The 26,776-nt window shown below is 37.6% G+C and overlaps 1 protein-coding gene across 8 annotated transcripts in view; it reads left to right on the top strand.

The window, feature by feature from the left end:
- SPATA22 (spermatogenesis associated 22) overlaps positions 1-26,776 on the top strand; it is a 68,948-nt gene that overhangs the window by 41,416 nt on the left and 756 nt on the right. The window contains exons 1-8 of one of the 8 annotated variants that reach the window (XM_025362916.1): positions 1,459-1,874; positions 4,055-4,165; positions 5,904-6,032; positions 7,903-7,963; positions 8,092-8,187; positions 18,441-18,783; positions 20,991-21,120; positions 24,279-24,376. In XM_025362916.1, the coding sequence (XP_025218701.1) occupies positions 4,123-4,165; positions 5,904-6,032; positions 7,903-7,963; positions 8,092-8,187; positions 18,441-18,783; positions 20,991-21,120; positions 24,279-24,376 (900 nt within the window). In that variant the 5' untranslated portion in view covers positions 1,459-1,874; positions 4,055-4,122. Of the gene's footprint in view, positions 1-1,458; positions 2,174-4,054; positions 4,166-5,903; positions 6,033-7,902; positions 7,964-8,091; positions 8,188-18,440; positions 18,784-20,990; positions 21,121-24,278; positions 24,377-26,776 lie in introns of those variants that run through there. The other 7 variants (XM_025362915.1, XM_025362914.1, XM_025362917.1 and 4 more) reach the window with 7 other exon arrangements.

Raw genomic sequence — 26,776 nt, 5'->3', positions numbered from 1 at the left:
CTTCCCTGTGGCCCATCCTGACCAACTTTCCAGGTGGAAATAAATGATAACCAGAGCAAGACAAGTATAAAATAGATTAAGTTTATAAACTGCTGGCAAAGATTCTATATTGCTCACTTCCGCAGTTCTTACAGAAGTAACTGGCTTAAGGTTTTTTTTTTTTTTTTAATGAAAAATCTATTTTGGGGGTGGGTAGGTGAATGTTGTAAATGTATGCACATATATATGTAGATATCAAGTCAAGATCCGCTTCCCTGAAGCTTCTATTCATGTTTTGGGTAACTCCTCTCTGGAACCATGATAAATAACAAGTTTTATTTTTATTGTTTCAAGTCGTCTTCTTCCCAAAAGATGACCCTATTCCTTGAAAGCTATTCCTTACTCTGGCATTCAAGGTCTGCTATTATCTGGTCTCGGTCTACTTCTAATATTATTTTCTGACACTCTCCTTTTTTTATTTTTTATTTTTTGAGACAGAGTCTCGCTCTGTTGCCCAGGCTGGAGTGCAGTGGCGTGAGGCTCACTGTAAGCTCCGCCTCCCGGGTTCACGCCATTCTCCTGCCTCAGCCTCCTGAGTAACTGGGACTACAGGCACCTGCCACCACGCCAGGCTAATTTTTTTTTTGGTATTTTTTGTTAGTAGAGATGGGGTTTCACCGTGTTGGCCAGGATGGTCTCGATCTCCTGACCTCATGATCTGCCCGCCTCGGCCTCCCAAAGTGCTGGGATTATAGGCGTGAGCCACCGTGCCCGGCCTATTTTCTAACACTCTTCTTTACTTTACTTTTCAAAGCAACTACTAAAATATCTGTGGTCTTACAGGCCTAGGCCTTTCCTAACAAATCTTCCTTTCATCTCTGAGCCCTTCCGTATCCCAGTCTTCAAATGGTTAGAAGATACGGTAACAACAAAACACGGTCTTTGAACTCAGAACTACAATCCACCCCCTGGCCCATAGTAAATTCCGGATAAATGACAGCTACTGTTATTCGTATTAAATAAGGGCTAACACTTACTGGGCATTTACTGTGTGCCAGGATCGTCTATTTCCTCTTTTAGTATTTTTAGGGTGATTGTTGTTATTGTATTTTTTACTGGTAGGTCCTGAGGGTGTTCAGTAAGGAACTTGCCCAAGATCACAGGGCCACGAATCCACAGTCTTCTTTGCCAGGAAGCCTGGAGCTCAACGCCCAAGGTCGCCCACCACGCGGCTGCCCCTGCAGAGCGTCTCTGCGGCTCACGGGCGCTTCCCTCCCGCAAGTTCCCGCAGCCCCGGCCCTGCCTCGCTGACTGCTCTCCGCCTTCCACGGCCGCCATCTGAACCCGGGCTTCAGCTCTGTCCCCAGCCTCCTGGGGACTCAGATTCCCTGACCGTGATCCGAACCAGAAACGGAGACAGACCCCTCGGGTGGCCTTCGAGGCAATCTCTGGGCACACTCTGGGTGGCCACCAGCATCTAACAAACGGATGTCTGGACCCTCAGAAAGGGCCAGGGGGTGCGGGGGAAGCGGGGCACACTTTGTGGACGATGCTGGGGCTGGGGCCGGTTGGGCAGGAGATCTGCCCCTGTCTCTCCAGGCACAGGACAGTCCCCTTTCCTCTCTGGGCCAAACTGTAGGGAGTTGGAGCCATCCCTGCGCCCACAGCGTGAGAACGCCCAGGAAGCGCGTTAACGTCATCGCGCCCGGCCCAACGCAGCCAGGGAGGCCGCGACGACGCCATCGCACCCTGGAGGCGGCCACTGCGCCTGCGCGATCCGCGGCGCCTGCGCACAGCCTGATGCCCGCGGTTTCTTCGCAGGCGGGGAGAACGGACGTTGCTGACGGGGCTGCCTGGACGGCGGTTGACGGAGGCGAGGGACACTGAGGGCGAAAGTTGTGCGTCGTGTTGGCAGGAGGGTCTAGAGGAGAAAGACTGTGTGTTGATTCCAAACCGCCCCCACTCCGTGGGCGGGTCAGGAGAGGCCCTTGGAAGAGCGTCTGAACTTGACTGGAGCCTCTTCTCTCGCGCCCCCGTCGGGAGCCAAAACAGGCCGCCATTTGAGGCCGTGGCTGTTGTGGCTGTTGTGGGTGGTGGTGGTGTGTGTATGCAGATGGAGCACACTGTTTGCACACGAATGCCCCCAACCCCGTTGCTGACGCCACTGAGGTCCATTCGGAAGCTGGGGTTGCGGGTGGAGGAAGGTCCCCGCCCTCGGGATAAATGGTCCCGCGGGGAGAATGTGACACTTAGAAACTTTGTTGTTGTTATTGTTGATTCTGTTTGCTTGAGCCTAAGAAACATAATAGCCCTCATAAGCCCCTCTAAATATAGGATGTGAGTTGCCCTGGAAGAGAAAGTGGCAGAATCTCTGTTGTGGCTCCTAGGATGGCACCAAGAATATTTTCCTTTCCTTCCCCTTCCATTCCCTCCCTCTCTCCATTTTTTTCCTAGACGGTGTCTCGCTCTGTCACCCAGGCTGGAGTGCTGTGGCCGGATCTCAGCTCACTGCAAGCTCCGCCTCCCGGGTTTACGCCATTCTCCTGCCCCAGCCTCCCGAGTAGCTGGGACTACAGGCGCCCGCAACCGCGCCCGGCTAATTTTTTGTATTTTTAGTAGAGACGGGGTTTCACCGTGTTAGCCAGGATGGTCTCGATCTCCTGACCTCGTGATCCACCCGCCTCGGCCTCCCAAAGTGCTGGGATTACAGGCGTGAGCCAGCGCACCCGGCCTGTTTCCCAAGTTTTATTTGGCCTGACTTGCATTATTGCTTAGTTGTGTATGTGTCCGTCTCTCTGTCTCATTAGGTCGTGAATTTAGAACAGAAGTTACCTCTTCATGCAGTGGGCAAGTGTTTGTTGAATTAGATTGGGGTTGAAATGTGTTAGGGGGCTAAACATGCAAAATTACAGGAGAAATTCTATTGTAAAAGAAGAAAACTAAGGAAAAACTTGTTTCACTTGTTGAAGTTGTGGAAATGGAGTGGAAACTTGTCATTACACTTATTCTGGATATGAAGGGAGGATTTAGTCTTTCTTTTTTTCTTTTTTCGAAATGGAGTCTGGCCCTCGTTGCCCAGGCTGGAGTGCAGTGGTACAGTCTTGGCTCTCTGCAACTTCAGCCTCTTGGGCTCAAGCGATTCTCCTGTCTCAGCCTCCTGAGTAGCTGGGATTACAGGCACCCGCCACCACTCCCAGCTAATTTTGTATTTTTAGTAGAGATGGGCTTTCTCCATGTTGGCCAGGCTGGTCTTGAACTCCTGACCTCAGGAAGACTTAGTCTTTGGTGTTATATAATCCAGGAGTTTCAAACTGATGCAAAGGCAGATGACCTGCACAATGCCTTAAAGTAGGGCATGGAGAAATTTCCCAGTGGCTAAATACTGTGTTTCCTCCCTGGCGCTGGAAGCATGTATGTTTGCCAACGCTGTGGTCCATTGTCTTCTTTTTTTTTTTTTTTTTTTTTTTTTTTTTTTTTTTTTGAGACGGAGTCTTGCTCTGTCACCCAGGCTGGAGTGCTGTGGCCGGATCTCAGCTCACTGCAAGCTCTGCCTCCCGGGTTTAAGCCATTCTCCTGCCTCAGCCTCCCGAGTAGCTGGGACTACAGGCGCCCACCACCTCGCCCGGCTAGTTTTTTGTATTTTTAGTAGAGACGGGGTTTCACCATGTTAGCCAGGATGGTCTCGATCTCCTGACCTCGTGATCCACCCGTCTCGGCCTCCCAAAGTGCTGGGATTACAGGCTTGAGCCACCGCGCCCGGCCCCATTGTCTTCTTTATAGATCTGGGTCAGAATTCTCTTTGTGGGCGTTGGATTCTGAAATAAATTACATACACTGTGTGAAAAAATGCACATATGTTTAGGAAGCAAGGTTACAGTTGCCCTAGTCGTAACTTAATTGGAACAGAGTTGGAAAAGTGGATTATGTTGTAAACTCTTAGAAAGCAAAGGACTCCCTAAAGTGTTTACATGATCAGGTTTGAAAGTAGTTTAAAACCATAATTTCAGTAATCACTGGGCTGAGGATTTGGTTTTGTAGTTGAGACAATATGAGTTATAAGTTTCTTTCTTTGTAGGTCTGGTGGGACAGTGTCATAAATTTGGAATGCTGAAGAGAAAATTATAGATTTTGATATTGAAGGAAATGAAGCGAAGCCTAAATGAAAATTCAGCTCGAAGTACAGCAGGTATTGAACAACTTTTTATTTTTAAATTTTCTATATTTTCTATATAGCATATAAAGCTTGTATAGTTTATAGATATAACATTGGAAATAAATTTAAAATAGATTGAACAGTTAATCTAGCCTCTTTTCAGGTCCAAGGAAGTAAAATAACTTACTCAAGACAAAATGTTTAGTGGTAGAGGTGGGAGTAAGATCAAACTTTCTTAGATTTATTTTGATGTTCTTTCCACAAATTTGATGTGCTTGAGTTATTCTGTGCTTTACAACTGAAAACAAAGAAATAGATCTATTTTTGTTTGTATTTGTGACTGACTTGTTAAAAAATATTTCCAGAAGCACTTCTGTCTTTCTAATAGCTTCTCCTATCATTTTTGCTTTCCCGATTTATTAGTATAAAGACAGAGGGCAAGGATGATGAGAACAAGGGGAATGATGATGCATAATGAAGATAATAGTAACTTTTATTTATGGTGGATTAACTGTATTCAAGACATTGATTATATATATTAATTTATTTAATCTTTACACCAGTACTCTGAGATAGGTTATTATAATCATTTCTGTTCTTCAGATGAGAAAACCAAGGCTAAAAGAGGTTAAATAAGTAATCCATGAAGTAGCAGAATCAGAATTTGAACCTAGGAATCTGGCCCTTAGTCCCTGCTCTTAATCATTATGCTATCAGTGTATGTCATATTGGCACAAAGAGTTTAGGGAAATTGCTCAAGATCATACTCTGAAGTTGTAATGCAAACCTACTTCGAAGTCATAATTCAGACCCAGGTGGTCTGATTCCAGAGTCCACATAATTCTCCCAGCCTTTAATCAGAGAGTTTTCACAGAGTCTGTGTTTGCCTGTAGAACAATTAATGATGACCAGTTAGAGAATGGTACAGTGGCAAGAGATCTGAACTGATATTTAGGAATCTTGGGTCCTATCGGGATTCTTCCACTGACTTGCTCTATAGCAATGCACAAGCTATTTGAACTTCTTTTCCCTTCGAGTTCCCTAAGTTTTAAAGTTTATATTTTGTGACTTTTGGCCTGAATTGAGATCCTAGATCCACCATCTGGAGGAATTAGTAGTAGTATTTATTCTCATTTGGACTGGATATTATTACTCTCTAAGGCATTCTCAAAATGATTGACAAAATATATAATTACAGACACCTGGGGTGCTTGTTAAAATTGCAGAGTTTTGAGTTCCAGGCTAGATCTATTGAAATAAAGTCTATGAGAGTGGAGTCTAGGAACGTGCACATTAAGCAGAATTCCAGATAAATCTTAGTCCAATGAAACTTTGAGAACCAAGGCCCAAAAGGGCGTGCTACTATTGTCCAAAGCATGGTTCAGAGTTTGGTTCTTCCTCACCTCTGTTGTACTCTAAAGGTCCCCTGCAGTTGATACGGTAACAGGCAACCACAGGAGGGGGATAAGGAAAAAAAAAAGTGGATTTGGAAAGATTGGGGGATGAGGGAGGAGATGGGAATTACTTCCATATGAGAAGAATTAAAACTGTTAGGGTAGAATAAGAAAAAGTTTTTGAAGAAACAAATTAGGCTATTCAGGATCTTAAAAAGAATGGAAAAGTCAATCCAAGGTTATAGAAATCTATAAGTATATTAGCATATAGAAGTAGATACATTTAAAGTGTGTATTATTATATACTAGTAATTATTTTACAACTAGATCTGCTTATTTGTCTATTATGTACTAATTTATTGGTACATTCAATTTAGGCTGTTTGCCTGTTCCATTGTTCAATCAGAAAAAGAGGAACAGACAGCCATTAACTTCTAATCCACTTAAAGATGATCCAGGTATCAGTACTCCTTCTGACAATTACGATTTTCCTCCTCTACCTACAGGTAAGAAAATTAATAAGGTAAAATTTTTCAGGAAATATAAACTAGGATCATAGAAAATTGTAATTTATCTCTGAACCAGTTAGCTGAGGTTTGGTGGGTGCTGGGAGGTCTTAATGGTTGTTGTTGACTTTTTACTTTCCTTTGCAAGAGGAATGGGCAGGCAGACATTCTGAAATATATGTGGTACATGCTGGTTATATACATTTACATTTTGGGGGCACATTTTAAAAATCATTAATAGGATCTTATATAGCTAGAATTTAAAAATATCTCTTACATGGCAATACTTGTATTGTTAATTTAATCCAGTGTGCTCCCGTAGACTTTAATATACTTCTAAATCTGTAATTATTTTGTTTAAAGAAAACAAAATATATAAAAGATATATTTGAAGAATTTTAGGTATGAAGTTCATATGTTTCCAATTTTTGTGTATAAAAATGATAAATTCACATGGATATGCACAACTGGGCATTTATCTGGTCATACTCCACCATTTAAAAAATATTTCATAATTTATAATATTTTTATAAGTAGCATGAATGTTGACCTTGAAAACCTGAGCTATTCCATAAGCAAATGTGTGTCCTCCTGAAGTACTTCAAGGCTCTGACCAGGGTTACCATTTGTCAGAAATAGTAATTTTCCTATGTTGTGTAAGAGATAGGGCCTCATCAGTGTTTTTTTAAAAACTTTTGTCTTGATTCATTAGTCGGTCTGGGATATAATCGATCTTTGAAAAAAGAAGACAATAGAGTAGAGTAGAATAGAAAATAACAGCCATGCACTGCATAACAATGTTTTGGTCAGTCACACCACCTGTGTGATGGTGGTGCCACTACAAATATAATGGAGCTGAAACATTTCTATTTCCTAGTGACATAACGTAGTAGCTGTCATAATGTCATAGCACAGTTTTTTTTTTATAAATATAATTTATAAAATTGGCTACGGTAGGCTACAATATAATATATATATAGTAGCCTAAATGTATGGTTTGTTTAGTCTACAGTAGTGTACAGTAATGTCCTTCATATTCACTCACCACTTAATCACTAACTCACCCAGAGCAACTTTCAGTCCTGCAAGCTCCATTTATGGTAAGTGCCCTCTTAGGTGTATTGGTTTTTATCTTTTATATTTTTACTGTACCTTTTCTATGTTTAGATATGTTTAGATACATAAATACTATTATGTTACAATTGCCTATGGCATTGAGTACAGTAACATGTTGCACAAGTTTGTAGCCTAGGAGCAATAGGCTGTAACATGTAGCCTAGGTGTGTAGCAAGCTGTACTCTCCAGCTTTGTGTAAGTACACTCTATGATGTTTGCACAACAAAATCACCTCACAACGCATTTCTTAGAATGTATCCCTGTCATTAAGTGACACATGACTGTGTCAGAGTGTATCACACATATTAAGGATAAGATTTGATGGTGAAGTTTTATATTCTTTTTCCTCCTTTCTCTATCTCTCTGTTTGTCTGTATCTCACACGTATGCCATGCATATACATGTTCTGAGTTACAATGTATTTCTTTCTGTGGGTGGGATTTAAAATTCAATAAACATTGGATTAGATGAAATTCATGTTACAAAGTTAAAGATACTATACTAGAACTGATTGTAGAAAAGATACAGATTAAATTATCTTTGCTTAAAATACAATGAATAAGACAGACATCTATAAAAATTAATAAAGCAGGCTGTGACAGGTTTTCCAACAAAGTATTGTCAAAGAAGTCCATATATTCAAGTTGTTTTCTTCTTCAAGTTTTTAAACCCCCAAAATTAAATAAGTGTGAAGTTATCATTTTGAAAAATACTACCTATCTTACTTTTATTTATGTTACTTATATCTTTTGAGATTGGGCCTGGGAAGCTATGAATGCAGAGTTGGCTCCTGTAATGAAAACAGTGGACACTGGGTATGTGGAGAAAAACAAACCATTGGATGTGTGTCTGTTACTGACTGATGTTATTCTTCTATGTATATCTTAATTCCTCAATTTGAAAGCAAACTATTAATATTTAACAAGACATATTCCCTTGAAAGGCAAATACCACATTCAGTTTCTCGTCCTCTGAGAAGTCAAGATTCTATCTTTAACTCTATTCAATCAAATACTGAAAGAAGCCAGGGTGGTTGGAGGTGAGTCTACTTAAAATTTTCTTCTTCTTCTATTCCTTCTCATTTTCCTGTCGTCTTCTTCATCCTTCCCTCCTCCTTCACTTCTTCTTTGTTTCTCAGACAGAATTACATTTAGGAAATTTCTATAAATAATAACTATGGCAGTATTAGTTATGTTTTATGAAAGAACTTAGAACATGCATGTAAAACTTAAAAAATAGGAAAATTTCACAGTGATTATGCTTCAAAAGATTCTCAATGTGATAATGAAATTTCTGATAATATTCATTGCTATGAATTTATGATTTTGCTCATGGGTTATTAATGATTTCATTGACAATAGATAGACAGGAATCATATCTTAGTATTGGTTATATTTAGGAATTGAGAACCAATTAGAGTGCTCAGTCTTATCCTGTAAGACAGTCAGCTTCAAGGTAAACAGAATGGAAGGAGAAGGAAAAATGGAGGCTGAGATGCGTATGCATCTGCAATAGTAGGGGCTCAAGAAATGACGAAGATAGAAAGATGCTGAGGGTTCTTGCCATAAGGACCAAAGTTTAATGTTTAAATAGTATGAAAAAATTGATAGAAAAAGAACATGGATTTTTCTTGGTTGTATTTTAGTAGCCTTGGATAAATGGCAATATTGAAGGAAATAATTTTGGAAATAAAGTGCTGGGAAAACAACACCAAATCAGTCACTGTTAAGGGCTTTGATATGTTATTTCAGTAATCCTTACAACAACCTTATGAAGTTAATACTATTCTCATTTTTATTATATAAAGATACCGTATTTTTTTAAAAGGGGAAGCTTTTTATATAGTTGTTAATAAATACATTGAAATAATGTCTTTATTTAAAAATTAGTTTTGATTTTATTATTCATGCTAGTTTCCCCAGGACCAGTCCATTAGTTTCTTCATAACAAGGCCTTAAAACTAGGCCTGTTCATGGTTTGGGATGGTTCTTAGAGACATTGTTCCAACTGCAGGTGCTAGAAGAAAATCCATTCTGACAAGCACTAGACAGAGAATTAGGTAACAGATTGTAATCTGGACGGGCAGCCAGTATTGGATATTACGATTTGAATTAATACATGATCTGTCAGACTGTTGGGATACAACAGGAAATCCAGGAGTAGAGAACATTTAAAAATCCATGCAGGCAGTTGGTAATCTGCTGAAGGTTTTTTGAACCGGTTAAAGGTCTAATCCTCAGGTTTAGAGTCCAGGTAGAGTTGCCAGATTTAGCAAATAAAAATAAAGGATGCCCAGTTAAATCTGAATTTCAGGTAATCAGGAATTTTTTAGTATGTGTCACAGCCAATATTTGGGACATACTTATACCAAAAATTTGTTACTTATTTGAAATTCAGGTTTAACTGGCCATCCTATGTTGTTTCTGGCAGCCTAGTCTAGACTTTCTTGGGACATGGAGTTTTCAAGAGCAAAGTACACTCCTATTCTTATAGATACTGTGTTATTAGACACATTATCAATATATATTTCATTCACCAGAATTAGGATATGGACAATTAGTAAGATTAGTAAGGATAAGTTTCTTTGCTAAAGCTCTTACAATTGGCTTTAGACTCTGAGGAGACATTGAGCTTGTACTTACTTAGTAGTTAAGACATCTCAGTTGAGGGATTGAGGTGATATGAGGACTTTTAACATTTTTAATCTTTTTTTTTGAGACTGGACCTTGCCATGTTGCCCAGGCTGGAGTGCAATGGCATGATCATAGCTCATTGCAACCTTGAACTCCTGGGCTTAAACAATCTTCCCACCTCAGCCTCCTGAGTAGCTGGGACTGACTATAGGTTTGCACCACCATGCCTGGCTAATTTTTAAATTTTTAGTAGAAACGAGGTCTTGCTATGTTGCCTAGGCTGGTCGTGAACTCCTGGGCTCAAGCTATTCCCTCACCTCAGCCTCCCAAAGTGCTGGGATTACAGGCATACACTATTATACTCGGTGAGATGAAGGCTTTAGAAACTGAGAACTGAACACAACCTGGCAAACGAGTTCAGGTAAATGCATAAATTTTAACAGAAGATAAGGATTTTTTTTTCTAAAATAACTTACTATTCTCATTATGAAAATAATAGAATAATTCTAGAAAAAAGGAAAAAGAAAATTATTCATAGTTGCACTGATCCAGAGTTAACCATTAATTTATTTTTGAACAGAAAAAACCAAACCATTTCACCTTTTTTGAGTCTTATGTCTTTATCCATGGGAAAGAAGTTGAACTAGATGATATCTGAGGTTCCTTCAGTACTCAATATATATTGTACATAAAACATACAGTTCTGATGTATTTATGTAACTTTGTGCTGTCTTGTCTATCACTACCACGAAAACCCTTGATTAAGGATTTTACAAATATATGAATTTATCTAACATGCTTGTGTGTGGAATACTTAGAATGCCTATTGCTCTGATACACCCAGAATTGTTTTCCTATTACACATCATGTCTTTCAACCATTCTTGTTACACAGATCTATTATAAAAGTTTAATGATCTAAAATAGTATATAACTTAAGTCAGTAATTCATAAAAGGAGGTGGCAGGCCCCCAATATCCATGTAACTAAATTTTTAAACTTTTAGGTCTCCTTCAACTTGCTCAGGATGGCCAAAGGTATGAGGAATATTTTCTTTTGGACTCCGTTTGCGTCTGGAACACTCTCTTGACAATCTCATCCTTGCTACAGTTCTGACTGCAGTTGAATATTGTATTTCTATTGTTATCTTAAATTTTAATTAGGGCTGGATGCGGTGGCTCACACCTGTAATCCCAGCAATTTGGGAGTCAGAGGCGGACGGATCACTTGAGGTCGGGAGTTTGAGACCAGCCTGGCCAACGGGTGAAACCCCGTCTCTACCAAAAAGATGCAAAAATTAGCCAGGTGTGGTGGCACATGCCTGTAATCCCAGCTACTTGGGAGGCTGAGGCAGGAGAATCGCTGGAACCTGGGAGGCAGAGTTTGCAGTGAGCTGGGATCCTGCCACTGCCCTCCAGCCTGGGTGACAAAGTGAGAACCTGTTTCAAAAAAAGTGTTTTTTTTTTTTTTTTTTTTTAATTTATATATATATTTAGGGTGTACAACCTGATATTTTAATGTGCATATACATAGTGACCTGATTTCAGTCAGGCTAATTAATATATCCATCTCTTCACATAATTACCATCTTTTTCTTGTATGAGAACACTTAAGATCTACCTTCTAAACGATTTTCATCTGTATAACACAGTATTATTAACTATAGTCCTCGTGCTCTACATTAGATCTCTAGAATTTACTCATTCTACGTAACTGAAACTTTGTACCCTTTGACTGATATCACCTTATTTCTCCCGCCTCTTCACCCCTGGTAACCACTATTCTACTTTGTGCTTCTATGAGTTTGATTTGTAAAGATCCCACATATAAGTAAGCACATATAGTATTTTTCTTTCTGTGTCTGACTTACTTCACTTAGCATAACATCCTCTAGGTTCATCCATGTTGTCACAAATGGCAGGATTTACTTCTTTTTAATGTCTGAATAGTATTCCGTTATCTCTTTATGATACATTTTTTAGTCCATTTATCTGTCACTTACATTGTTTACATATCTTGGAATTTTTTTTTTTTTGGGCGAAGTTTTGCTCTTGTTGCCCAGGCAATGGCAACAAGACAATGTGAGTGCAATGGTGTGGTCTCGGCTCACTGAAACCTCCGCCTCCTGGGATCAAGTGATTCTTCTGCCTCAGCCTCTCGAGTAGCTGGGATTATATGCATGTGCCACTATGCCTGGCTAATTTTGTATTTTAGTAGAGATGGGGTTTCACCATGTTGGCCAGGCTGGTCTTGAACTCCTGACCTCATGTGATCCACCTGCTTCGGCCTCCCAAAGTGCTAGGATTACAGGTGTGAGCCACCGTGCCTGGCCCTCTTGGCTATTGTGAATAATACTGCAATGAATCTGGAAATGGAGATATCTCTTTGAGATACTAATTTCATTTCCTTTGGATGTATCTCCAGAAGTGGGATTGTTAGATTATATAGTAGTTCTGTTTTTAATTTTTTTGAGGAACTTCCATACTGTTTTTCATAATGGCTCTACCAAGTTTCATTTCCACCAAGAGTGTACAAGGATTGCCTTTTATCTGCACCCTCGCCAACACTTGTTATCTTTTGAATTTTTGATGACAGCTGTCCTAACAAGTGTGAATTGATAATATATCATTGTAGTTTTGATTTGCATTTTCCTGATGATTAGTGATGTTGAGCACCTTTTTATATACCTATTGGCCATCTGTGTGTCTTCTTTAGAAAAATGTCTATTTAGGTTCTTTGCCCATCTTTAAATTGTGTTGTTTTTTTGTTACTGAGTTCTGTGAATTCCTTAAATATTTTGGATGTTAACTACTTATCAGTTATATAGTTTGCCAACATTTCCTCCTGTGCTATAGGTTGCTTTTTCACTCTGTTGATTATTTCCTTTACTGTGCAGAAGCTTTTTAGTTTGATGTAGTTCTCAAATATTTATTTTTGCTTTTGTTGACTGTGCTTTTGGTGTCATATTAAAAGAAGTCATTTGCAAGACCAATGTCAAGGAGTTTGTTCCCTACATTTTTTTCTAAGAGTTTTATGGTTTCGGTTCCTACTTGGTTTAAGTCTTTAATCCATGGTTGAGTTGATTTTTGTATACGGTGTAAGGTAAGGGTTCAGTTCCATTCTTCTGCATCTGGATATCCAGTTTTTCCAATACTGTTTATGGCAGAGACTTTTATCCCATTGTGTGTTCGTCTCACTTTTGTTGAAAATCAATTAAATGTAAATGTATGGGTTTATTTCTGGACTCTCTACTCTGTTCTGTTGGTCTGTGTGCCTGTTTTAATACCAGTACCACACTGTTTTGATTACTATAGCTTTTCGGTATAACTTGAAATCAGAAAGTGTGATGGATGCAGCTTTGTTCTTTCTCAAGATTGTTTTGGCTATTCAGAGTCTTTTGTGGGTCCATATGAATTTTAGGATTGTTTTTTCTATTTCTGTGGAAAATATCGTTGAAATTTTGATAGGGATTGTATTGAGTCTGTAGATCACTTTGGGTAGTTTAGACATTTAACAGTATTAATTCTTCAATTCCATGACACAGGATTTTTCATTTATTTTGTCTTCAGTGTTTTTTTTTTTTTTTTTTAATCAGTGTTTTATACTTTTTAGTGTACAGACGTTTTTCCACCTTGGTTATATGTTCCTAAGTATTTTATTCTTTTTGGTGTTATTGTAAATGGGATCATTCTCTTGGTTTCCTTTTGGGATATCTATTGTTGGTGTAAAGAAATGCTCCTGATTTTTGTATGTTGATTTCGTATCCTGAAACTTTACTGAATTCATTTTTTAGTTCTAACAGTTTTTTAATGGAATTTTTAGGGTTTTCGACATACAGGATCGTGTCATCTGCAAACAGAGACATTTACTTCATCCTTTCCAATTTGCACTCCTTTTATTTCCTTTTCTTGGCTAATTGATTGGCTAGGACTTCCAAGACTAGTTGAGTATTCCTTATCTGAAATATTTGGGATCAGAAATGTTTCAGATTTTTTTGGGGTTTGGAATATTTGCAGAATACCTACCAGTTGAGTATCCTAAATCTGAAAATTCAAACTCTGAAATGCTTTAATGATCATTTCCATTGAGCATCTTGTTGTTGCTTAAAAAGTTTCAAATTTTGGAGCATTTCGAGTTTTGGATTTTCAGATTTAGAATGCCCAGCCTGTAACTATGTTTGAATAGAAGTGGTAAGAGTGGGCATCCTTGCCTTGTACTGGATCTTTAAAAAAACCTTTCAGTTTCCCCCATTGTGATGTTAGCTGTGGGAATTTTGCAGATGACCTTTATTGTGTTGGAGTATGTTCCTTCTATACCTATTTTTTTTAGAGTAAACTGAATGGATGTTGAACTTTGTCAGATGCTTTTTCTGCATCTATTTTTATCTTTAATTCTGCTACTGTGGTGTATAACATTGATTGATTTGCGTATGTTAAAGCAACCTTGCATCCCAAAAATAAATCCCAGTTGGTCATGGTGTATAATTTTTTAAAAAAAGATTTCAACTTTCACTTTAAATATAAGGGGTACATAGGATTTGTTACATGGGAATATTGTGTGATGCTAAGGTTTGAAGTATGGATCCTATCACCTCACCCATGTAGTGAGCAGAGTTCTTGATAGGTGATTTTTTGATGTGCTGTTGAATTTGCCTTGCTAGTATTTTATTGAGGATTTTTGCATCTATGTTCTTTAGTGATACTGGCCTGCAGTTTTCTAGCAGTGTCTTTGTTTGATTTTGATATGAGCGATGCTAGTCTCATAAAATGAATTTGGAAGTATTCTCTCTTGTTTTATGAAATAATTTAAGAAGATTGGTATTAATTTCTCTTTGAATGTTTAATAGAATTCACTGTGAAGTCATCTGGTCCTGGGTTTTTCTTTGTTAGAGAGGTTTTTGATTACTTCTTTAATCTCCTTATTATTGGTCTGTTTTGGCTTTCTACCTCTTCTTGATTCAATCTTGGCAAGTTGCTTATTTCTAGGTATTTATCCATTTCTTCTGTGTTACCCAATTTATTGTCATATAATGTTCATAATAGTCCCTTATTATCTTTTTTATTTCTGAGAAATCCATTTTGTGTCTCCTCGTTCATTTATTTAAATCTTTTCTTTTTTTAGTCTATGTAAGGGGCGGTTGACTTTATCTGTTCAAAAAAATAAGCTCTTAGTTTTTCTTTTTCTTTCTTTCTTTTTTTCTTTTTGAGATGGAGTCTCATTCTGTTGCCAGGCTGGAGTGCAGTGGCACGATCTCGGCTCACTGCAACCTCCGCCTACCGGGTACAGGCAATTCTCCTGTCTCAGCCTCCTGAGTAGCTGGGACTACAGGCCTGCGCCACCATGCCCAGCTAATTTTTATATTTTTAGTAGAGATGGGGTTTCACCATGTTGGCCAGGATGGTCTCGATCTCTTGGCCTTGTGATCCGCCTGCCTCAGCCTCCCAAAGTGCTGGGATTACAGGTGTGAGCCACCTCGCCCGGTCCCAGTTTTGCTTTTTTTTTTTTTATTCTCTATTTTATTTATTTCTACTCTAGTCTTATTGTTTCCTTTATATGCTTATTTTAGGCTTAGTTTGTTATTCTTTTTCGAAGTCCTTTAAGTGTGAAGTTAGGATGCTTATTTGAGATCTTTTTATTTCCACTTACACATTTATTGCTATAAACTGCCCTTAGTACTGCTTTTGCTTTCCCATAAGTTTTGGTATGTCATGCTTTGTTTCTGTCTCAAGATAATTTTAAAATTTCCTTTTTAAAGTCCCTCTTTGATCAATGGTTGTTCAAGAGTGTGTTGTTGTACTTGTGAATTTTTCCATTTTCTTTTCTTTTTAAATTGAGATGGAGTCTCGCTCTGTCGCCCAGGCTGGAGTTCAGTGGCGTGATCTTGGCTCACTGCAATCTCCGCCTTCTGGGTTCAAGTGATTTTCCTGCCTAAGCCTCCCAAGTAGCTGGGACTACAGGTGCTTGCCTCCACACCCAGCTAATTTTTGTATTTTTAGTAGAGATGGGATTTCACTGTGTTAGCCAGGATGGTCTCGATCTCTTGGCCTTGTGATCTGTCTGCCTTGGCCTCCCAAAGTGCTGGGATTACAGGCGTAAGCCACCAAGCCCGGCTAGTTTTTCCATTTTCTAGCACTTATTGATTTCTAGTTTTATACCATTATGGTCAGAAAAGATACTCGGTATGATTTTGATCTTCTTAAATGTGTTAAGTCTGATTTTGTGAGCTAACATGTGAGTTATCCTTGAGAAAGTTCCATCTGTGCTTGAGAAGAATGTGTAGTCTTCTGCTGTTGGTTGGCAAATTCTATATATGTCTTTTGGGTCCATTTGAGCCATAGTGTTGTTCAAGTTCACTGTTTATTGATTTTTATGTCTGGATGATTTATCTATTATTAAAAGTGGAGTATTGAGCTTTCTTTTTATTATGTTGCTGTCAATTTTTCCTTTTAGATTTGTCAATATTTGCTTTATATATTTAGGTGCTCTGATATTGGATGTATTTATATTCACAATTTTTATATCTTGCTATTGAATTCACTCATTTATCATTATATAATGACCTTCTTTGTTTTTAGAGACAACTTTTAACTTGAAGTGTATTTTGTCTGACATAAACTTAGCCAGCCCTGTTTTCTTTTCGTTGCCATTTGCATGGAATATCTTTTTCCATCCCTTTATTCTCAGCTTTTATGTGTCTTTGAATCTAAACTGAGTTCATTGTAGACAGCATATAGTTGGATCTTTAATCCACTCGGCCACTCTTCATATAGTTACACCTCCTATATTGCACTGTGCTTTACTGCACGTCACACACACTGCATTCTTCACAAGCAGAAGGTCTGTGGTGACCCTGCACTGAGCAAGTCTGTTGGTGCCATTTTTCCTACAGCATGTGCTCGCCTCATGTTTCTATGTCACATTTTGGTATTTCTTGCAATATTTCAAACCTTTTCATTGTTATTATATCTGTTATGATGATCTGTGATCAGTGATCTTTGGCATTACTACAAATGTGCTGTTAGCAATAGACAGTTGTAAAGCTGAAATAAATTTTTCTAGACTATGAATAATACAAGTAATTTCTATAACCATGGGAGAGAGCAAAGACAAAATTGTGTTTCTGTTCTCTTTATTGAAAATAAAATTACAAAATTGTTGCGTGTGATGGTACCTGTAGTGCCAACTACTCCGGAGGTTGAGGCAGGAGAATCACTTGTGCCCATGGGTTTGAGACTGGCTTGAGTCCAAAAACATTACAGAATTATTGTCGTATGAAGAAGTGTTCAGTGTAGGAAAAAATTTCTATAAAGGAGTATCAGGCAGTTAATAATTCTAATATTTTTTTTCTGGGTATCGTGATGTTTGTGGTGTTTATAATTTAAGTTGTAATTGTGCTTGCTTTTCTCATTATTTTATACTAACTTTGTACCCGATTAATAGTGTTTCCCAAATTATACAAACTTCAGGCCTCATAAAACTTGGATTTGTTCCTGGTCAGTAGTGCACCTAAACCTCTTTTTGGATTATTTACCTAAAAAAGGGATGGGTTGTATTGGTTGCCCTCTTGTGATACTTGTGGTATTTCCAGGAAAATTCCTGAGAATTAAGAATTTGTGGGCTGGGAGTGGTGGCTTACGCCTCTAGTCCCAGCACTTTGGGAGGCCAAGGAGGTGGATCACTTGAGCCCACGAGTTTGTGGCCAGCTTGGGCAACATGGTGAAACCCTGTCTCTACAAAAAATAACAAAAATTAGCTGGGCATAGTGGCACTCACCTGTAGTTCCAGCTACTCAGGAGGCTGAGGTGGGAGGATCGCTTGCGCTTGGGAGATTGATGCTAGAGTGAGCTGTGTTCTCGCCATTACACTCCAGCCTGGGTGACAGAGCGAGACCCTGTTTCCGAGAAAAAAGAAAAATAAATAAAGAATTTGTGATTTGTGACTTGAGCTAGTTCGTTTCCTGTGGAACTTCTAACTAGGCTGCTCAGAAGTTATGCTTTTGATTTTGGCCTCATTAGCATCTAGCATAATGTTCTGGTCAACTGATATAACACACTTAGTGTTGCTGGCAAATGCTGTACCAGATTCATTATAGGGCTTTTAAGGTACGCATTAAAGCCACAAAATTTCGAATCAAATATTAATAGCTATCTATTCCTGCTTATATGTATTCTCCTTGTGATTTAAAATCATTGCTAAGCCACAGTTTAACTTCTTAAAATTTTACTTTGTAGAAAATTTTAAAATTGAATATATAAAGAAGCATACAAATGCCTTCAAAATCTTACCACTTGGATACAACTACTATCATATGAAGGATGCTATCATTTAAAAATACACTTTGTAGTACTAGACTCCGAGCTGGGAGATCTTGTATTTCCTCGGTTCTAGACTTGTGAGTAATTTCCTGTATGACTTTGGACAAGTTAATTCCTCATTAAGGATCAGTCTTCTCATCTGGAAAGAGGGTAATAATACATTGTAGGGTTGTTGTGATGTATTTGGAATTTCTAAGTAGTTAGTAATAAAGTGCTTTCTAAATCATAAATTGCCATATAAATGAATTTTTCATTAATTTTTTTTGTAATTAAGAAACCATATAGAAACAAATGCTTTTTTTTTCTTTTTTTTTTCTTTTTTTTTCTTTTTTTGCACTATTACAGCTACAGAGATAACAACAAAAATACCAGCTTGAAAACTTGGAATAAAAATGATTTTAAGCCTCAATGTAAACGAACAAACTTAGTGGCAAATGATGGAAAGAATTCTTGTCCAATGAGTTCGGGAGCTCAACAACAAAAACAATTCGGAATACTCGAACCTCCTAACTTACCTCGCAACAAAGAAACCGAGCTATTCAGACAAACACATTCATCAAAAATATCTGGCTCCACAATGAGAGGGCTAGACAAAAACAGTGCATTACAGACATTTAAGCCCAATTTTCAACAAAATCAATATAAGAAACAAATGTTGGATGATATTCCAGAAGACAACACTCTGAAGGTAAATGTTTAAATATCAATTAATGATTTATTTACGTTTTAAAAAATAGGAGGTAAATATTTAGAAAACTACAGAGATAAGAGCACCTGAAATAAATTCCATGACATACATTACTTGATTGGCATAAATATTAAGTTCCATTGAAGTGGATGAATGTTAGTTTCCGAAATATTTTCTTAGGGGTGTGAATGGCTGCTCCTTTTCCTTTAAAACTTTAGAGTTTTCTACTCAATTCTGACTTTCACTTTACACTCATTTTAAGGATAATGACAGTTTATCCATTGTTTGTGAAGTTACCTAGGCTCTTCATATGTCATTCTAAGTACTTTTCAACAGAGGTCAGCAAACATTTTCTATAAAGGGCCAGGTATTATTTTTGGCTTTATGGGTCATACTGTCTCTGTTACAGCTACTCAACAGTACTACTCAGCTCTGCCACTGTAACTTGGAAGCAGCCATAAACAATACATAAATGAATGGGCACGGCTGTCCTCCAACAAACGTTTACACAAACAGATGGCAGGTTAGATTTGCACTTCAGGCCATAGTTTTCTTTGTGATCAACTTATTATGACCTTTGCTTTATGATCTTACCCTATTTTACCTTTGTAGCCTCATATTTCATAGTCTACTAATTGTCCAATGCTTTAGCCACTTCAGACTCGTCACAGTTCTCTAAACATAGCATACACTCTGTGCTTTGGTTTATATTCTTCCCTATACCTGTGTCTCAACTGTACTTCCTCTCTACGCTCAGTGCTCTAATTGTTCTTTGTAAATATTATTTATATATTATGTGTGCTGGTTATTCCTCATCTCTGCTCCCTGGCCCCTTGGCCCACTTGATTCTTCACCTGCCCTTCTTTGTGTTTTGGAAAGCTGAATTGTCCTACGTAGTGCATCATCCTGAGATTGTTTACTTCCTGGCTTTTGCTAGAGGTCAGCCAGCAGGAGTCACTGGTACTACCAATCACAGGGTGGGAGGAAAAGTTGGGTTTTCTCACTTTCTCCTGTCTTAAATGTTACATCACCAGCAGTGGCTGTGTCACTGCATGATGTAGCCCCTTCATGAGTATAGCTTTCCTGGGCTTGATACTTTTATTTTCTCCTCTTGTCCTTTCAACCTAGGAATGGTAACAACTTCTTACAGTCGTTAGTTTTTGTTCTGCCCATATGTCTGAAAAAGCAATCTTTTCAGTAAGCCATCGGGGTAAAATTTGTTTTTGCATGTTTTATTTTTTGTTGGAAATAAGATTAATAAAGCATGTTTCACAGTGGTCCTCAATCTTACGTTTCCTTGTACTCAAAATTATACGACATAATCACCTTAGTAACAGTGGTTTACTGTGGCCATAATCATCAACAGGAGGCATGTTAGAATCTTGGTTAGGAGGGGAAGAGGGAAGAAACTACTTGTGTTTTGAAAAAATATCCCATCATATGCTCTTCACAACCCTCACCCTCACAAAGGAAAGTGTCCCCCTGCCCTTGAAAATTAGTATTTTGACACACTGTATTCTTAGTTGATCTTCAAAAATGCTAAGAACATTTCCATCTCGGGGCTTTTATACTTGCTGTTCCCACTGTCCTCATTTAACAACTCACTTAAAATAATAACCCCCATCTCTCTTTCTGTTTACCTTGTGTGTTTTTTCCTTAAAAAAAAGTACATTTCCTGACATTCTGTTATATGTTTATTTATTTTATAAATCCTCCACTAGACTATAAAATCTTCAAGAGCAGATATCTTGACTGTTTTGTCCATGAATGTTTCCTTAATAGCTATGTTTGGCATGTAGTAGGTGTCCAGTAAACACTTTTGAAACAAATAAATGAATGAATATGTCTGGCTTCTTCCCTAGAGGCCCCTAGAGTGTGAATGCATTAGGGAAAGGAATGGCCTTACCTATATTTGTCACAGGATCTGGCATATGATGCTTTAAAATATTCAATGAATGAATGAGTGAATGAATACCTATATAAATAATTCTCCTCTTGATTAATTGTCTTTAAGTGCACCCTGGTTTCTCTCCATCGGTAATATAGTAATGATGGCCTTATTTAAGGGAAGTAACTATACTAAAATTTTCAGTAGTTCTTTTTACACACTTGTCCATTGTAAGGACTTATAATTTTTACATAGAAGGTAAATGAGTATGATGAAAAAAAATATTTTTCTAATGCTATGTATCTTATTTTTTCAAAAGGAAACCTCATTGTTTCAGTTACAGTTTAAGGAAAAAGCTAATTCTTTAAGAATTATTTCTGCAGTTATTGAAAGCATGAAGTATTGGCGTGAACATGCACAGAAAACTGTACTTCTTTTTGAAGTATTAGGTAGGTAAAATGCTTCAGAAATACTTGAGTAATACTCTTTGGACAACAGGTTTTAATGTCTGATTAGTCCTTTTTCTTCCAAATAAAAGTGTGATTTTTACTACTCCCTAAAGTGTATTCAAAGAACTGAAGTTCTAATAATAGTCCCAGTGGTAGATAGAATAATGCTCCCTAAAAATGTCTACATTCTAATTACCAAAACTTGTGAATGCTACCTTATATGGCAAAAGAGACTTTGCAGATGTAATTAAGTTAGTGATCTTGAAATGGGAGGATTATCTTGTATTATTTGGGTGGGTTCAATGTAATCATAAGGGTCCCTTATACAAGGAAAGCATTGAAAGATGCTACCTTGCTGACTTTGAAGATGGAGGGAGGGGCCATGAGGCCAAGAATGCAGGCGTCTTCGAGAAGCTGGAAAAGTTAAGGAAGTAGATTCTACTCTAGAGCCTCCAAGAGGAACACAGCTTTGATGACTCATTATAGACTTCTAACCTCCATAACTATTAAGATAATCTTTTTATGTTGTTTTAAGCCGACCACTAAATTTGTAGTAATTTGTAAGCAGCAATAGGAAACTGATACAGCCTCCTCCTTTTCCTTTTGTCCTGTTACATATATATACACACACACATATATATAGAAATAAATGTAAATATAAATGTGTGTATATATAGATGTAGATTTCCATCAGTGCACTCATTTCACATGTTTAACTTTCACCTAAAAATGATTCCAGTTTCTCTCTTGTTACCATTAAGGAAGAAGCTTTATTATATAAAGTGACATTGGATTCAGTAGAGACTCAGACTTTTTGAGTAAAGCACACTGTATTCATTTTCAATTGCTGTGTAACAAAGTAATGGAAACTTAGCAGCTAAAAACCACACCCACTTCTTAACTCAAGTTTTGTAGATCAGAAGTCCATGTGGGCTTGACTGCGTTCTATACTTGGTATCACAGTGCTAAAATCAAGGTGTTGGCTGGGCTGGTTTTGTTCAGTTTTCATTTTTGGCTTTTTGGAGGTTTCCATGCCTATGGCCTCTGGAACTGCCATGTACTTCAGGGATTCTTCATGAAGTCCTACTCATGTTGCTTGAAGCATATCTCTTAGCTGGTTGGCATGGCTGTTACTACTCTATGTTGAAGCTTGACTTAGCTCTTATTTTGTTCAGATCTTAACAGTAGCCATGTAACTGCAATAGCAGATGGTATTCTATTTCATGTCAGTTTTCTGTCAGAGCTAGAATACCGTCAGAGGTAGAACATCTTATTTCAAAGATCTTAAACCCTGTTGAACTTCCCACTAAATTGCTTTTTCCTGTGTGAAGGATGCTTTTGGCTCTTACCTCATTTACAGAATGTAAATATTAAAAATAACCTGTGCCTATTAAAAGGACGTGCTGATTCCATTCATTTCCCCAGGTTCTCTTTGGTGAATTGTTCAGGTTCACTCCAGAATATCCTTTTAAGAATATCACAATACTCGGTATAAACACCAATAGACATTCTTGTCAAGAAATGAAGGGGATCCATGCTTTTATATGTGATGGTGAGCTTTCATAGTGCTATAATAATCCTGAGCTCCTAGGCTAGACTCTAAACTTGTCAAAGGTAGATGCTTCATTTTACTGCACTTTAGTGTCTAGCATACTGCACAGTATATAGGAAGTCCCTTTCAGTTGCAACCACCCCCATGCAAAAAAAAAAAGAGACAACTTTAATGGATTTTTAAATACGAATAGAGAATTATTCACACAACTGAAAAGTGGCTGGGTTTCTGACTTTAGGCAAAGCTTGATCTAGCTGCTCAAGAGATGACACAGTGATTTCTCTGCGTCCTTCTGGCCTGTCATAGTGTTGGCTTCATCTTAAGGCTCCACACTGTAGTCTCTCCAGAAGCTTCTGACTCTCCCCTTATGGTAGCAAGTTGATTGTTAAATTTCTGTAGACTCTACATTCTTATACCACACTGCCATATTCTTAGATTTTTCTTCTCATTGCTCTTTCCTAAAAACTAACAAATGAGTCTTTGCATATAACCATTGCTGACTGGGTGACATGCCCATCGCAGAAATCCTGAACTACATAGTTGAGCAATAAAATATGCTGATTGGATTAAGTCAGTCACAGTTCACTCCTGGATCTGGGGATGGGACAAATCCTATCCAAATAATATGGCTAAAAATGGAATTTTCCTAAAGGATAATCTGGGTCTTTTTAGCAGAAATGGAGGCCAGCCTCAAAATAACAAATGCCCACTACCAGTACTCAGTAGATGGTTATTAAATAAATGAATAATGCTGTCACTTGATAATAATTTCTTGAGATAAACATGAATTACAATTTGCATTTTATAGGGGAAGAAACAGATTTGAAAGTGGTTAAACAATTTATTCAAGGAGGGAATAGGGAGATGTAGGTCGTAGGGTACAAACTTGCAATTATGGAGGACGAATAAGTCTAGAGGCTTAATGCACAGAGGAGGTCTGTGGTTAATATTATTGTATTGTATATTAAAAGTTTGCTAAGAGTAGATTGTAGGTGCTTTATCACACACAAAAAGGATAACTATGGAAGGTGATGGATACGTTAACTTGCTTGCTGTAGAAATGATTTCACTATATGTTTATAAAAGTATGTTGTATGTATATGAAAATATGCTGTATACCTCAAACGTATATAATAAAAATAAAAACCCGGTTTGCTCAAAGTCACAAAATATTAGTAAGTTGAGGTACCTGGGACTTGAATGCATGACTCCTGATTCTAATTCAATGTTTCTTTTTTCTTTAAATTATGATGCTTATTTGTTACACATGTGCATTTTATTATTATAATGTTGTAGACTGTTCTGGGGATTTAACCACTCTATACTATACATTCTAAGGAAAAAGTTTCAGATGGTCATTTATTATCAATTGTATGAGCTTGGCATATAATCTGTTCCTAAGTTGGAGAGAGTCAGAAGTTTTGTTTTCCTACCTGTAAAACTGCTTGAGAAATATCTTCTCTTCTTAAAATGTCTTCTTTATTACTGTATAAATAGAACTATGAGAGGTTGATATGGATACTTATTTAAACATCAGCTTCCCTTTGTTAAATTTTATTTGCAGTTTACCAACATTTATTTTTTCTCCCATTTCAATATTGCTTAGCTGTTCTTGATTCGGCTGTTACACCTGGCCCATATTATTCGAAGACTTTTCTTATGAGGGATGGGAAAAATACTCTGCCTTGTGTCTTTTATGAAATCGTGAGTATTTTTAAAGTATTCTTCGCAAAGCTATGTCAACAGAATATAAACATGCAGGCAATAATTCAGTTGAACTAAATTCTGTTAACAGTTTAGTACTTTTAACACTTTGATTTTAGTTCTGATATGAAAGTTGTTTATTTGTATAATATGAAGAGCCTACTATGTGCCAGGTACTGTGCTGGGTGTGAGGGATATAAAGTGGAATATAAATGGTGAATGGCTCTTTCTCTCAAAGAGTTTGTAATCCCAAGTAGAATGGTACAGAAATGTTACACTGTGGTATGGTGAATGGCATGGTGGAGCTGGGTATGTGCAGGGTGCTAGAGAAGTAGGTAAGAAGGAAGGGGCAGATCAGGGAAAGATTTTCAAAGAAGGTGGTAACTTACCCTAGATCTTTAAGGATTAATAAGAATCAACTAAGCCAAAATGTGTTGGCGACGGAAAGAAGGATATAGTCTAAGGTGAGGGAGCAGCATATGCATAGACTTGAAGCTAAGAGAGAGCTTCACTTGTTCAGGGAACTGAAAGTAGTTATAATTACCAAAGTGATTAGGAACTGATGGGGTAAGGGTAGTGGTTGTGAAATTGGGGGAAAGCATAGTGAGCTGGGATATAAGGAAGAGGCTTCGTGACAAAGAAGTCTGGAGATTGCAAAGGAGGCTATAGACCTACACACATTGAGGCTGTAGAAGAGCTACATAAACTTTGTAAAGTTTGACCTTAATTCTGACACTGTCCTCAATTCTGAAATCAGACTTGGATTCCAGCATTTACTCCAACATTTTCTAGTTTTATGACTTAAGTAAGCTGCTTAAATTACTTGAACTTCAGATTTTTAAAAAAATCTGTAAAATGGGGAGACAAATTCCTACTTCGAAAGGTTGTTAAGGAGATTAAATGATGAAACATGAATATACAGTGCATGACACATAGTAGGTGATCAAGAAAATTGTCAATTCCTATAATATCTTGAATGTGTATTATTTTTATCTTGTCTGATGTTTTTTTAAAAAAACTTTGTTATTGTCATGTACAGAAAAGTGTAAAATCATAACCATACAGTTTGATGAAGTATCACAAAGTGAGTGCCACCCAGGTTAATAAATAGAACATTGCCATCACCCCCCAAATACCTTTGTGCTTCTTCCCATTCACTGCCTTTTGTCTTCTACTTGCAAGTAACCACTAACCTGACTTTTAATGTCATCAATTAATTCTGCCTGTTTTTGAACTTTATAAAAACAGTATCACATAGTATGTCTTTTTAAATATGTGATTTCCTTTATTTGGCAAAATGTTTGTTAGATTCATCTATATTGTTGTGTGTAGCTGTAGCTCACTCATTTACATTGCTTTGTATAACATTGTGTTGCATGAATATACCACAGTTTTCTATTTCACTGTTGGTAGGCATTTGGGTTTCTGGATTTTTGGCTGTTATGCATAATGTTCTATGAACATTCTTATCTATGTCTCTTATGCATTTGCATGTATTTCTGTTTGATGTATACCCAGAAGTAAAATTTCTGGGTCATAGAGCATGTGTATATTCAAATACATTCAAATACATTAGTTATTGCCAAAGCGTTTTTCAAAGGATTATGTCAATGTAAGTACTCACAGGCAGTGTGGGAGAGCTGTGGTTGCTCTGCATTCTTACCAACACTTAGTATTGTCCATCTTTTTTATTATAACCATTCTGGTGAGTCAATTTAGTGTTATGTCATTTCTTTACAATTCCCTGGTGAGTAATGAGGTGGAATACCTTTTCATATGCTATTTAGATATCTTTTTTTGTAAAATCTGTTCAGGCATCTTGCTGTTTTCTTCTCGAGTTATTTGTCTTTTTCTTACTGATTCTAGGAATTAAAAAAAACTATTCCGGGAATCAGTTTTCTGTCCATTATGTGCATTGCAAATATTTTCTCATATCCATGATTTGCTTTTTCCCACTTAATGATGGCTTTTGATAAACAGAAGTTTTTCATTTTCGTATGATCCTTTTATCAGTCATTAGTCTTTCCCCTTATAATTAGTGCTTTTTGTGACTATTTAGTGAAAGCAATTTCAGAATGCTTTAATTTTATTCATAATTGAGAGGATTTGGAGATTGCTGATCTTTTTCTGATTTACTTGTCTCTAAAGGCATCGAACTTTTGGGTCCCAACTTAAGCTTCAGGTCAGAATGGGAGTGGTTACTAGAATCTCTTTTCCTTGGGGGCCTAAGATTCCATTTGTTTCCCAACTATACAAGTCTGTGAAAGCTCTGCTCAGTTTCTTAGACTCTGAACTGCCTTTCTGTAATTTGCAGACATCTCAGGGAGAAAGTACCCCCTAAATCAGGTTTCATCTGAGACTCCCACACTATCCTAGATGAGGGCTGGGGGTTCTCTGTAA

Source organism: Theropithecus gelada, chromosome 16 (assembly GCF_003255815.1).
Source record: "Theropithecus gelada isolate Dixy chromosome 16, Tgel_1.0, whole genome shotgun sequence".
In the NCBI taxonomy this organism is placed as follows: domain Eukaryota; kingdom Metazoa; phylum Chordata; class Mammalia; order Primates; family Cercopithecidae; genus Theropithecus; species Theropithecus gelada.
Note: the sequence above shows the minus strand (reverse complement) of the source record. Positions and strands in the feature narration are given on the sequence as shown.